At 45.9% G+C, this 12039-nt stretch overlaps 1 protein-coding gene across 5 annotated transcripts in view; it reads left to right on the top strand.

Annotated features, from left to right (window-relative positions):
- ERI3 (ERI1 exoribonuclease family member 3) overlaps positions 1–12039 on the top strand; it is a 121475-nt gene that overhangs the window by 60955 nt on the left and 48481 nt on the right. For all 5 annotated transcript variants that reach the window (XM_004678917.2, XM_004678918.2, XM_012722684.1 and 2 more), the window contains one exon: positions 2348–2420. In XM_004678917.2, the coding sequence (XP_004678974.1) occupies positions 2348–2420 (73 nt within the window). The remainder of the gene's footprint in view (positions 1–2347; positions 2421–12039) is intronic.

The raw sequence follows: 12039 nt of genomic DNA, 5'->3' as shown, positions 1-12039 counted from the left end.
AAGGACCAGGCACCCACCAAAAGAGAGTAACTTGTGTGAGTCCTAACTCATGGTACATTATCTCCTGAGGAATTCTTGAAGGAGCTGAAGGTATGTGTCTGGGAAAGGGGAACTCTGGGGGAAACTTCCTGGACTCGCATCTTGGGAAGGTTCTGCAAGGAAGAGACAGAAGTCTTGTTCTCTGTAGTTCCTAAAGATGTAGATAACTGGGTGAAAGTTACAAAGACACAAATTTAGTTTATTATCAAGGAAGGTTGTTCTAAGAATTTAAGGCATCCAGAATTAGAGCTGGCTGCTGCATGAAGTGGTGAGTGCCTTGGTGCAGTGATAGCCTGGTAGGGTGGCTGATTTCATTTTAACACAATAAAACTTATAAGACATTAGCCCAGCTCCTCTGCTCCTACCTCCCTCCCCCAATAGTCTTCCCAGGTGATCTTACCTACTTTGATAACTTTAATATTAAGTTATATTAACAATTCAGCAATCTCTTATCTCCAGTCTAGACCTCTCTTCAAAGCTGGATATCCAGCAGCCCCTCAGATACCATCCTAGACTCCTCAAACTCAGTCAATATTGTCACCATGTGCCAGGTGTATGTTTAAAACTTCATTCTCAAACTTGTGCCTCTTTCCAGTGGCATGTTCTAGGCGCACAGAGGCAGTGGGAGGGACCCATCTGGGTTTAAGCAGTAGGGCGATACGCTGTATATAGGGGATTTTTAACGTACAATAAAATTGACTATATGCAGTTTGCTTTGGGTATCAAATGTGTTCTTTATGTTCCTGCCACCTTCTTCATATCTTTCTTAGTAAGTAGCTTGAAGTTCTTGCTTTTTAAGTGATTTCTACCACTTTCTCTTATTGGGCCCCTTCCTGTTAACTCACAAGTGCTGGGGTCTCCTTGGTGGTACAAAGGGTTAAGTCTCAGCACTATCAAGCTATTGCCATCCATTGCAGCGCAAGTTCAATCCCTGGCCAGGGAGCTGACTCACATGGTGCAGCAGACCTCTCCTGTCTCACCCCTGCTCCCCTCAGCAGTGTGTTGCAGTTAGTTCACGTGTTCTGCTCCTCACTTCTGTCTCTGGTGAATCTTCTTACCTCTGTTCCTCTGACCTGCACTCAAGTTCTTGTGTGCATAAATAAATATAAATAAATCTTTACAAATAAATAAATCAGTACTAATCCATGAGTGTTCCTGTACGTCTTCTATCTGCTCCTTGCTCACTTCGGGAACTGTGGTCCAGTCTCCTGGCTAGCGCCAGGCTGTTTCAGTGTCTTGTGATGTTAGTGTGTTGTTGGCCCAGGGTACTCTTAGTGAGTTATAACTCTTAGTAGGCTCTCTGTTGCCCATGACCAAACTTCCTCTTAGCAGGAGGGAGGTCTCATTCTCTGTAGCTCCTTAGCAAGATAATTCTATGATCTTCTCCCGCTGATAGTTCTAGTCTATTTCTCCATCCTCCCAGATATCCCGGGTTATTTTGTCTTATTCCTTTGTTGTTTATTCCACTGAAAAACTGAGAGCCCCTTATGGGCAGAAGCAGTCTTACTTTCTGAGTGTTCAGAAAGTATTAAACATCTGTAAATGTTTATTTATTAACATTGTAAATGTTACTTAAACATCTTATTATAACATCTGTAAATGTTTGGTTGAGTGGACTTGTGTGGGTAAAATGACACCATCAGCTAGAGGGGGAGAGTTTGTAAATTCTAATGTAAAGAAAACACAAGAACTAATTCTTGATTTAAATTCTGACTTCTTATCCTTCTATATGGTCACCTCCTTCTTAAGAAAGCCTGATGCTGGAGACCTAAATGTAAACTGAAGCCTGGCTGTTTCCAGAGTGTGTGCTCCTGTTCTCTCTTCTGTCTATGTCTCTGCCACTCTCTTTAAAAAAAAAAAAAAAAAAAAAGCACACTGGTGCATTGGAAAGAACGTAGGATTTGGAATAACAACTGGGTTCAGACCTTTGCACTAGCATATTTTAGATGGGCCCTTAGGTAACGTAATCTCTTTGAGTCTCATTTTCTCATCTCTAAGTTGTCGGCAATAGTGCCTACCTCATAGCATCGCTTTGAAGATAAAGGTGAAAATGTAGGTAAGATACTTGGCGTAGTGTAGGCTGTCAGGAAAGAGTAGCTGCTGACATTGTTTTAAATAGTGTCTCTGGGTTCTCAAATTGGGTATAAGGGCTGGATCTGGAAGTGAGGGTGCTGGAGGTGGGATACTTTCTTGGGAGGAGTGTTTTTCTTGTTGAGGTCTGTTTGTCCCGTAGGCAAATTTTCTAGCATAAGGGTTCCTATCTGGGACATGGGTGTGCCCAACTTGTTCTCTGTTCACTTTCTTGCAGGCTTCCCGGCCAGTGCCAGCACTTGGGCCTGCCAGTGGCGGATTACTTCAAGCAGTGGATTAATCTGAAAAAGGTACTGCGTCCCAACTGGGTGCCTCTTCTAGTTCTCCTGCGCCTGCATCTCCCTCCTTTGTTTTCCTTCCTCATTTCTGTTCTTCTTTTTTCTCAACTCCTTCCTCCCTGGCTGATATGCTCTAGAGGCTGTGGTTACTTCTGGGAGTAGGTAGCTACATGGGGATCCAGTGCTGAATGGAGTGCCCTCCTGGGTGCCACCCAGACATACATGTTCAGAGCCCATTAAGAGGATTTTTCAGGCTTCACGCGCAGAGGTGACTCTGGGCTGAGCCTGCATGTCCTCTAGAATATAGGTGTGCTAACGGAGCCTCTGAGAAAGTCGCTTCCTTTGACATGACTGGGAGTGTGTCCTCTGACCTCCCTGACTAGACCTGGTTTCTCCCTCTTGTTGGGAGTGGAGCTGATTCCGGCTGGCTTTGGCCCCACCTAGTCACAGCAGAGCCTGGCTCATGTGCGGCAGGGCTATGGAAACTAGAGCCCAGTTCCCTTGGAGGACACCAGGGGAGACTGGCACTAGATGTATGGCACTAGATACCCAGGGAGTGGGTACAGGAGTGGTGGGCCAGGAGGGAGTCCTTGTAGTAGGAAGATGGGCTGTGACAGAGAATGAATCACCCAGAAAATTGGACTTCTAGCAGGTGCTGTACTTCCTAGGTAAGCAGAAGGAAGGTGTGGGAAGGGACATCCCTGCTCAGGTGGGATTCTTGCTTCAGGAAGCCTTTTCCACTGAGGGACTCACCCCCATCAATCCCTCAGACGTAAGAGCAACAGTTCCTAGAGCAGCCCTGTGCCACCAGTCAGCTTAGTGACTCCTGGGAAGCTCAGGGAGGGAGAACACACTGTGGAGAACACATAGTGGCTCCCTGTGGGCTCAGAAGAGAAAGGTCACTGGAGAGTCAGACTGTTGTGAGGATTTGGGTCTTGAAGTGGGCATTCAAGGAAGGCAGGATACAGGTCTGAGGGGAGACAAGGCTTTCTAGGGAGCGAGAACAGCATGCTTTTTCTGAGTGGAGGGGCTGGAGTTAAGCAAACATGGAGGAACATTCAAGAAGAATGACCCTGGACTTTGTTCTGTAGGTCTTGGGACAGTCAGTCAGTGGCAGCATTTCTGAACTCCTTGGCTTGCCCATGGTGGACAGGTGCTTTGCTGACTTGTTCATACTTTGATGCCTAATCACTGATGTCCCATGCAACTAAGCAACAGCTACCTCCTGCCTTTCATCTTTGGCCAAGGAAGCCAGACTGTCCTATCTTTGGGCTTAGGCTTTGACTTTGACTTTACCTCTCCTGAAGAGTGCCTCAGTAATCGTCCTCAGGCATCTTCCTTCCCCTTGATGATTCAGCTTATATATCACCTCTGCTGAGAGACTTAGAAGTCATTCTCTTCCTGAGGCTCCTGGATACTTTGGGTATCAGTGAGCTTAAAGTATTGAAACTGAGTCTCTTGTGTGTTTCCTTCTGGCAGTGTCTGTTGGGAGCACAGAGACGGTGTCTGGTTCCTCTCTGTGTCCCAGAAGACCAGCTCAGGGCTTGGTACAAAGTATGTGTTCAGTGAATAATTGTGAGCTGGCTCCATAGCGACCCTCGCAAGTGGGACTTGGCAGGGCCACAAATGAGGGTGTAGTGTGAGCCATGACTCCTAGGAGACCGTATGCCAGCTGTCAGACTGCATCTGAGGCTGCTTACTGAACTCAGCAAACGCAGTGTGAAGCCCCGGCCAGACCAGGCAGGCAGTGACCATAAACAATTGCTCTGTGAAGAGCACTAGACTTTTTGGTGTAGTGTAGACTTTTTGCCTCTAAGTTTCTTGTCAGAAAGGCAGGGAAGCAGCCAGCCTGTGTGGTAACATTGCCACTCAGGGCTTACTACCTTGGTGCTGCTGGGCTGGGTACAGACTGTCCTAACCTGGTTCAGATTTCTCTGCCAGATTGTGCTGAGTTGTAGAGGGGGAAGAATGGGTTCAAGGGGAAACAGGCTCTGTTCCCAGTTGACCTTGTCATTGCCTCTTAGGAGTAAATGGCAGGTGTAGCCTATTCCTCTCTGTCCTCTAGCACATCATATTCTGGGTGTGCTTGACGACTCAGCGGGGGAGATAACAACTCCAGATGTTAGCCCAGGCCTTGCCAGCAGTCATTCAGATCAGAGCTCTGGAAGTCCAGGGGCATAGCGGTCTTCCCTACCTTTACGCTGTACACTGTAGGCTGCACAAAGGTGCCTGCTCCCTTAAAAAAGAGTAATGACGAAAGCAAAGCCGGAGAGAACATTGGCCAGGCTGCGGGAGGCTGTGCAGTCTGGCCCTGTGCCTTCTTTCTCTGCGAGTGACCTGGACTCTTGACATTGATAGGCCCTTTTCTGTCCTTGACCTTACTTTGTCCTTCCCCTTTTTCCTTTCTTGCCCTCTCTTCCTCTGCTTGGTTGCCTCAACCTGCCCAGTGAAGGGCTGAATCACCTAAGGCCTCTAATAAGAGAAGAGGCAAATGGTGCCTTTTAGCTGGCCTCTCCTATCAGGAAGAGCACCTTTTCACTAGCCAGGTGTCCACCTCTCACCACCACCACCACCTACTTCCCCTGTAACAGAGAGGAGCAAACCAGTGTTCACCGACATTGGGAATGTCATTGAGTGCTCATATGCTCTTACTGAACTGTCAGAGTAGAGAGGAGGACTTAGGCCCTGCTCCCAGCTCCCTCCTAGAGATCAGAGCTCTCAGGGGACAGGCAGGAAAAACACACACACACACACACACAGAAAGAGAGACTGTACTTGTGTGGATAAACACACCCAGGTGGCTATACCCAAAACTGCACGTATGTATATCCATCCATGGATCATACATGTGTAAACACATGTTTAGTCGCCTGCAGAAAAAAATGGAAATGTACAGACATAAATGTATTTATACATATGTAAGGGTACATGAGCATGTGTAAACATATACCTCTTCATCACTAAACAGGAATTCTTGAAACCCTTTTTATTCTAGCTACTAAGCTAGGCCCTAGAGACTTAACAGAAAAAATGGCTATTAAATAATTCCAAATACGCTATAGTACTAACAAGTTGAGGGTATTGGGATGATATAGACTATAGAGTATTAAATGATGTCTCTGGCTTTGCTAAACATTTATGCAACAGATAACTTCCTGAAAATCAGGAAGGCTGTGCAGTGAAAATGGGAGTTAGGAGCACAGTACTCAAGAACTTTATCAATGATACAGTGATATTTTAGGTTCCTAAAAATAGATAGGAATCTAATAAAAGTAATGTAGCATATTTTACACATGTTGAGAAATACCACAATAAATATGCCACTTTAGCTACCACAAGTTTGCCTGTGGAAACAGACAAGAGTTATCACTTGTAAGTTAATGTGAAGGAGAGTTCTCTGGGATCAGTGGAAAGTTGTGACCATATGGATGTAGCTTACAACACAAGTGGTGATTTGGGTTGCTGTCTGTGGAAAGTGTGTGCATTTTGTATATCCTTAAATAGATCTGTTCATCTGGGTGTAGTTTGTGCTTATCTATCAATAGTATTGCCTATGGTCAAAATCACACATAATGCATGCACAATTTGCATCATACCAAATTATTTTCTGATGTATCAATTGCATTGGAACAGATCTGCTCAAAACAAGTGTTACAGAAAAATTGACTCTATAGTCAGCAGGAAATGGTGATTGATGGTGAAGATTGAGGATGAAGAAGGAGACCATGACCACGCCGAGTTTATGGTTTGAGCAACCAGATGAATTGGAATTAATTTATTGAAATAATGTAAGAAGGAAAAGTTGAGAAAATCCAAAGAGAAGATGAATTTAGTATAGGACACATTGAGTTTCAAAGCCTCTGAAACATTCTTGTGAAGCTATTGAACGTGTAGTTGAATATATAGATCTGGGGCTGAGAGAGAAGGTCTAGATAAAAGATACAGATTTAAGGAATTACTGGTGTGCAAATGAAATTGAAGCCACAGGAGGAGAGTGTACAGAGTAAAAAGAGAAGACAATATCAAGCAGAACACTGAAAAGTACCAACATTTGGTAGATATAGGATGAAGAGTCAGAAATAGTGAAGATTGAGTGGTCACTAATAGTAATGCAATAGTTCTTAGTTATCGATCAGATTTTGAGTTCTCAGTCCATGTCGTCCAGCACAGTTGCCGCCTGACCACCCATGCGCTTGAAATGTAGCTGGTTTAATTGAGGAACACATTTTACATTTACTTAATTCTAATTTCAATGTAAATAAAAATCTTGTAGAACCTTTTCTTTTTAAGATCTATTTATTGATGTATACAGAACTGGGGCAAAGGCCAGAGGTTCACGGGCAGTGAGAGGATTCACCAGAGACAGAGTGGGGAGCAGAACAGGCAGATCAACAAAGTCCACTGCTGAGGAGAGCAGCAGGCAGACCAGGAGAGGTCTGCCACGCCATGTGGTCACCTCCAGGGCAGGGATTGAACTCATGCTGAAGTGACTTAAGCTCCTTAGTGCTGTGCTTTAACCCGCTGCGCCACCAGGGAGGGTCAAATTTGTAGAACTTCTAAATATATTCTAACTATATTTAGAATCACCTGGGTTGGTGAAGCTACATTTTCAACTGTTAGTTGGCTAAAATCTGAATATAGATCAGGTATTTCTGATGAATTTTTAATATCTGAATTGAGATGTGTAACTGAGTACTACTTACACACTTAGTATGAATAAATACAAAATACTTCATTAATTTTTATATTGATTACACGTGGAAATGACAATCTTCGGATCTAGTAAATTAAAATGCGTATATATATATATATATATACGCATTTTAATTTTTACTTGAACTGAGCACTCAGTTCATAGCTATTGATGTATCTCCCATTATATTTGTATTGGACAGCACAGTGCTAGTCACAGTGCTCATGCACCTATACTAGCTCATGACAATTCTGTACAGTAGTTACTATTATTTTTCACATTAAAATTAGACATGTGGGGCCCTCCCTGGTGGTGCAGCAGGATAAAGCACAGCACCAAGAAGCTAAAACCACTTCAGCATGAGTTCAATTCCCCGCCCCGGAGGTGATCCACATGGCGCGGCAGACCTCTCCTGACCTGCCCACTGCTCCTTCAGCAGTGGACTTCATCAGTTTGCCTGTTGTGCTCCCCACTCTATCTCTGGTGAATCCTCTTACTGCCCTTGCACCTCTGGCCTGTACCCCAGTTCTGTATGCATAAATAAATAAATCTTCAAAAACAATTAGAAATGTGAACCTCCCTGGTAGCGCAACAAGTTAGGGCGCAGCTCTCCAAGCTAGCCTCAGCTGCTTCAGTGCCAGTTCGATCCCCATCCCTGGAGGTGAGCCACATGGCACAGCAGGCCTCCCCTAACCCACCACTGCTCCCCTCAGCAGTATTCTTCGTCTGTCAGCCTGTCCTGCTCCCCACTCTGCCTCTGGTGAATCCCTTCACTGCCCCTGCACCTCTGGCTTGTACCCCAGTTCTGTATGCATAAAAAAAAGTTAGAAAAGTGAGACACAGAGTGATGATGACGTTTATTCAGTCTCTCACATCAGTAAGTGGCAGAGATTCATTCTAGTTTTGCCTGACTGTTGGTGCTAAAAACAGTAACCAGAGTAAAAAGAGAAAGAAAATAAGTGTGCTAGATAGAAGAGGTAGACTAGGAGAGAGAGTATCACAGAAGCCAAGGAAGGAAAGTATTTTCAGGAGAGGAGAGGGGAGAACCACATAATCAACCACGGAGTGACCTTGGCAAAACTTTTGGTGGCATAATGGGGATAGGAGCCAAATTAAATGAACTAGGAAGTAAATGTTAAAGGAGGAGAAATTTTAGCCTTTTCAGAAATGTGGCACTGAGAGAGCAAAAGGACAAGAGCTGTGGTGAGCAGGTGTGCGGTGAGCAGGTTTTGTTTGGAAGACAGGTGTGCTTCCTCGTGGGCACCAGTAGAGAAGGGAAGGATGAAGGTAAAGAGTGATGGAGATCTGAGCTGGTAAGAGAAGAGGGAATGGAAAACCCTGTTCTTGAAATGCAGTTCTCTTCAGGAAGACTTCGTCCTCGTCACTCTCCTGCTGTGACGTGGAGAAGACAAGTTGGGTGTGGTTAGGTGCAGGCTGCACCTGTGGAGTTGGTGATGGCAAGTGAAAGTAGTTCCTGATGGCTTTTATTTGTCTTTATGAAATAGGAGGTGAGTCATTTACTGATAACTGAAGGAGGGGAGGGCTGAGAAGGTTAGCAGGAAGTAGAACTGGATTGCTGCAGTTTGAGCAGAGCAGAGTAAGCCAACTCAAGAACAGTAGGACTCCCGGGCAAGTGGAGGTTGATGACGTTCATTCCCAGTGCAGCCTCTCCACCCAGCTGTGCTTTTCTGTAGTAGAGCGCAGCTCCTGAGCTGTGATCATGCTGCAGGCAGACATTTGGGTTTTTCCCAGGGAGCGATTGTCCCAGGAAGTGTGAAGTTATTGCTAAGATAGTGGTTGCCATTATGGACAATAGGACTAAGCTAGATATTGAGAGAAGATAGGGGAGTTGGTGGATATAGAAAAAGTAGATGGGTCCCCTAAAATGTCCCAGGTGTATCGGCATGTTCTAGCTGAACATGCCAGATGGAAGGATAGAGATGATGGTCAGGGAGACGTGTGTCTGAATTAGTGAGTTCAGAGATAGGGCAGCAGTGGGTGTTGTTGGCATATTCTAAGGTGTGCACCTGGGAGTGGGTTAGGTTAGGTGGAGGAGTATATTGTTGCAAATACGTTGAGATGAAATGGATAGTCACATGAGCCCGCGATGAGGTTGTATGTGGAAATACACACACGGCATGTGTATGTATGCTATGAGTGGCTGCACAGAGGAATGCATGTACACATGCATGCCCTATATAGAGTGCGTGTTCCATGTACATTCAGATCACACCCTGCAAGCGTGTGTGCTTATACTTCCAAATGGCCTGGAATTCCCTCTGATGCCATGCGTGTTTGGATGGGGCTTTAGGGAAACAGACAGGCAGCCTTAAGAGGATTGAGTCAGTCTTGCAGACAGACTTCAGCCAGTCATGCTCAGAAGTTGTAAGGATGGGGGTCACTGAGAATTGAACAGATGTGCCAGGGTGTGGAGATTGCTGCTCCACTTCCCTCTGCCATCTGTGCTATATCCCCTGCTGCAACTTCTGGGTGCTCTGAAAGGGTGGGGACCAGCTGTTAAGGCAGGAGGAGGGAGGAAGAGACCTTTTTGGGTCTCTCCCAAGGATTTCTGTCTGTCTTCTCCCCAGGGAGGGACAGCAGGAGAAACTGCTGAAGGGAGGGTTGGTGTCTACGATTGAGTGCGACTTTTCCTGACCTTGGAGCATTCAGAGTCCCAATCAGCACAGTAATAAATTAAGGGCTTATGGAGGAATAAATTCTCGGCCTTAATGAAGTTCTTTGCTGGGGGCCATAGGCAGGTCAGCAGGTCGAGATGATGCAGATTGGAGGCTCCAGCGAATAGGCTGAACACGCTGGGAGGCTTCAGGAGGGAAGAGATCTGAAACTACTGGTTGGGTCACTTCTGTGGAGCTGTGGGGACAAAACTGCTCAAAGGGTGGGCTGCCTGGGGCAGGGATTCTGTGGAAAGGTGGCTGCCTGTTGCTGGCTGTAGGTCCCCTGGACTGGGGCTTTTCAGGTGCTATCTAATTTGGAAAGAAAAAAAAGAATGAAAACCGAGAGAGGGGTAAAGAGTCCTGCAGACTATTTGTTTTTGTTTGTTTGGTTGGTTGGTTTTTTGGAGGCAGGTGGGCTTATACCAAGACTCTAGTCAGAACCATTCTGGACTGCGGGCAGATGTTTTGGTGTTTGTTAGGGGTGGGGTAGTGGGCAATTGTGGGCCGGCATCCACTCAACAGCCAGGTAGACCAGGGCCTCTGGCTGCCCTTGGTAAGAAACACATGCACAGAGGACAGGGCACAGGTACAAAGGAGGGAGACATGAGGGTGCAGGCCCAGCACAAAGAGAGAGCAGGTGGGAGAGCAGCCCGCAGACTTTGGGGGAATGTGATGTGAAGCCCTCCGGGCCTGGGGCTAGTGAATCACCATAGAGCTGAGACTAGAACCCAGGCCCCAAGACTCCTTATCCTGAGCTGTTTCCCTTACACCCCACCCTCTGCAGTGTCAGCTCTTGGGGTGTAATCCAGAGACTGGAGGGAATAGTCCTGTATTTGGAGTTGAGGCAGTGGGAGCTGGAGTGTCTTCTTTCTTCTCCTCTCCCTGCCCCCATGGTGTAGTGCCCTGCCTGGGCTTTTCCTTTAAATATGTCTTACAGCTGTCTGAACTCTGAAATTTCTTTCACTCCTTCCCTCGCCTTGTTAACATGTGTTGCCTTTGGGGTAATCAGGGAAAAAATATTATGTCCTTTTACAATTACCGGGTTTTGGAATATTAAAATGTCTCGCTGCATCGGCACTGTTATTTTGATTGGTATTCTAACCTTTGACTAGCCCATAAAGCGCGCCGCTCCTGAAGCCAATATTGCAGGACTGAAATTTAATTCCGAAATGATTCCAGATAATAGGGAGACAGATAATATATGCATGAAGGATATTATGTTTGGACTAACTGCAGCAGGGCCAGGGCTGGGGAGCTGAATAATAGCCCAGAGTGAGTTATAATCTGTGGGACAGAAATGCCTTACTGTCAGGGCCAGGAGAGGAACTCTTAAATCAAAGGCACAGGAAAGGGTGCAATTGCAGTGTTGCTTGTTTGACAGGAAGAGCACTGGAGCCAAGAGGGGAGGTACTGAAGACTGACCCATTGGCCTATCCTTTCTCTTGAGAAGATTCACAAGACCCTGGATGATCTCACTCTGCAGCATTCCTATCTTTATAGCTCCTGTTCCTGCAACATTCTTGCCATCTCAGGCTTCTTGCTGCACTTCAGATATATGGGACTGTTTCAACTTCCATTGCACATTCTGTTGCCTTTGCCTACATCCTTTCCCCTTGGGAAAACTCCTACTCATCCTTCAAAACCCTCTTTTATGACACCTCCTCTAATATTTCCCTACCTCTGGTAGAAATAGTCACCACTTCCTTTGTACAGCTTCTCACTTTGCCTTGAGTACATCACATGCTGTTATAATTATCTGCTTACATGTTCTAGTTCCCTGACATCTGCATATGATCCATTTATGTAATTCTGGTGTCCTGAGCCTGGCACACACGAGGTAAAAACCAGCATGAGCTGTACCCATGCTGGATTTCAGTCTGGACCTGAATTCTGGAGTCCAAGATTTCCCAGACAAATGGAGAAGTTAAGTGACACGCCTTAGGGCGCATGGCCACGCAGGGATAAACCTAGGATTTGAACCCAGGTGGGTATTTTTTAGCCCAGACCATGTATGGAGGTAGGCAGGAAGGGTTGGAGGCCAGGACAGGAAATACAGAGACTCAGTTCCCTGCTCCTTCCTTCTACGACCAAAGCTTGAAACTTTGCAGGAGATTGCACTGGCTCCTAACATTCATGGGACGTAAGGCCTAGACGGGATGGTGATTCCTGTTGCTGCCAATCACCTTTGACAGTTATTTCATACAGAAGACACTTATTTGAGTTTGTAACTATGGATCAGGAAAGTACCCTGAGAAAGGTACCC

The sequence above is a fragment of the Condylura cristata genome, unplaced genomic scaffold (genome assembly GCF_000260355.1).
Source record: "Condylura cristata isolate star-nosed mole 26May11 unplaced genomic scaffold, ConCri1.0 scaffold00008, whole genome shotgun sequence".
Lineage (NCBI taxonomy): Eukaryota > Metazoa > Chordata > Mammalia > Eulipotyphla > Talpidae > Condylura > Condylura cristata.
Note: the sequence above shows the minus strand (reverse complement) of the source record. Positions and strands in the feature narration are given on the sequence as shown.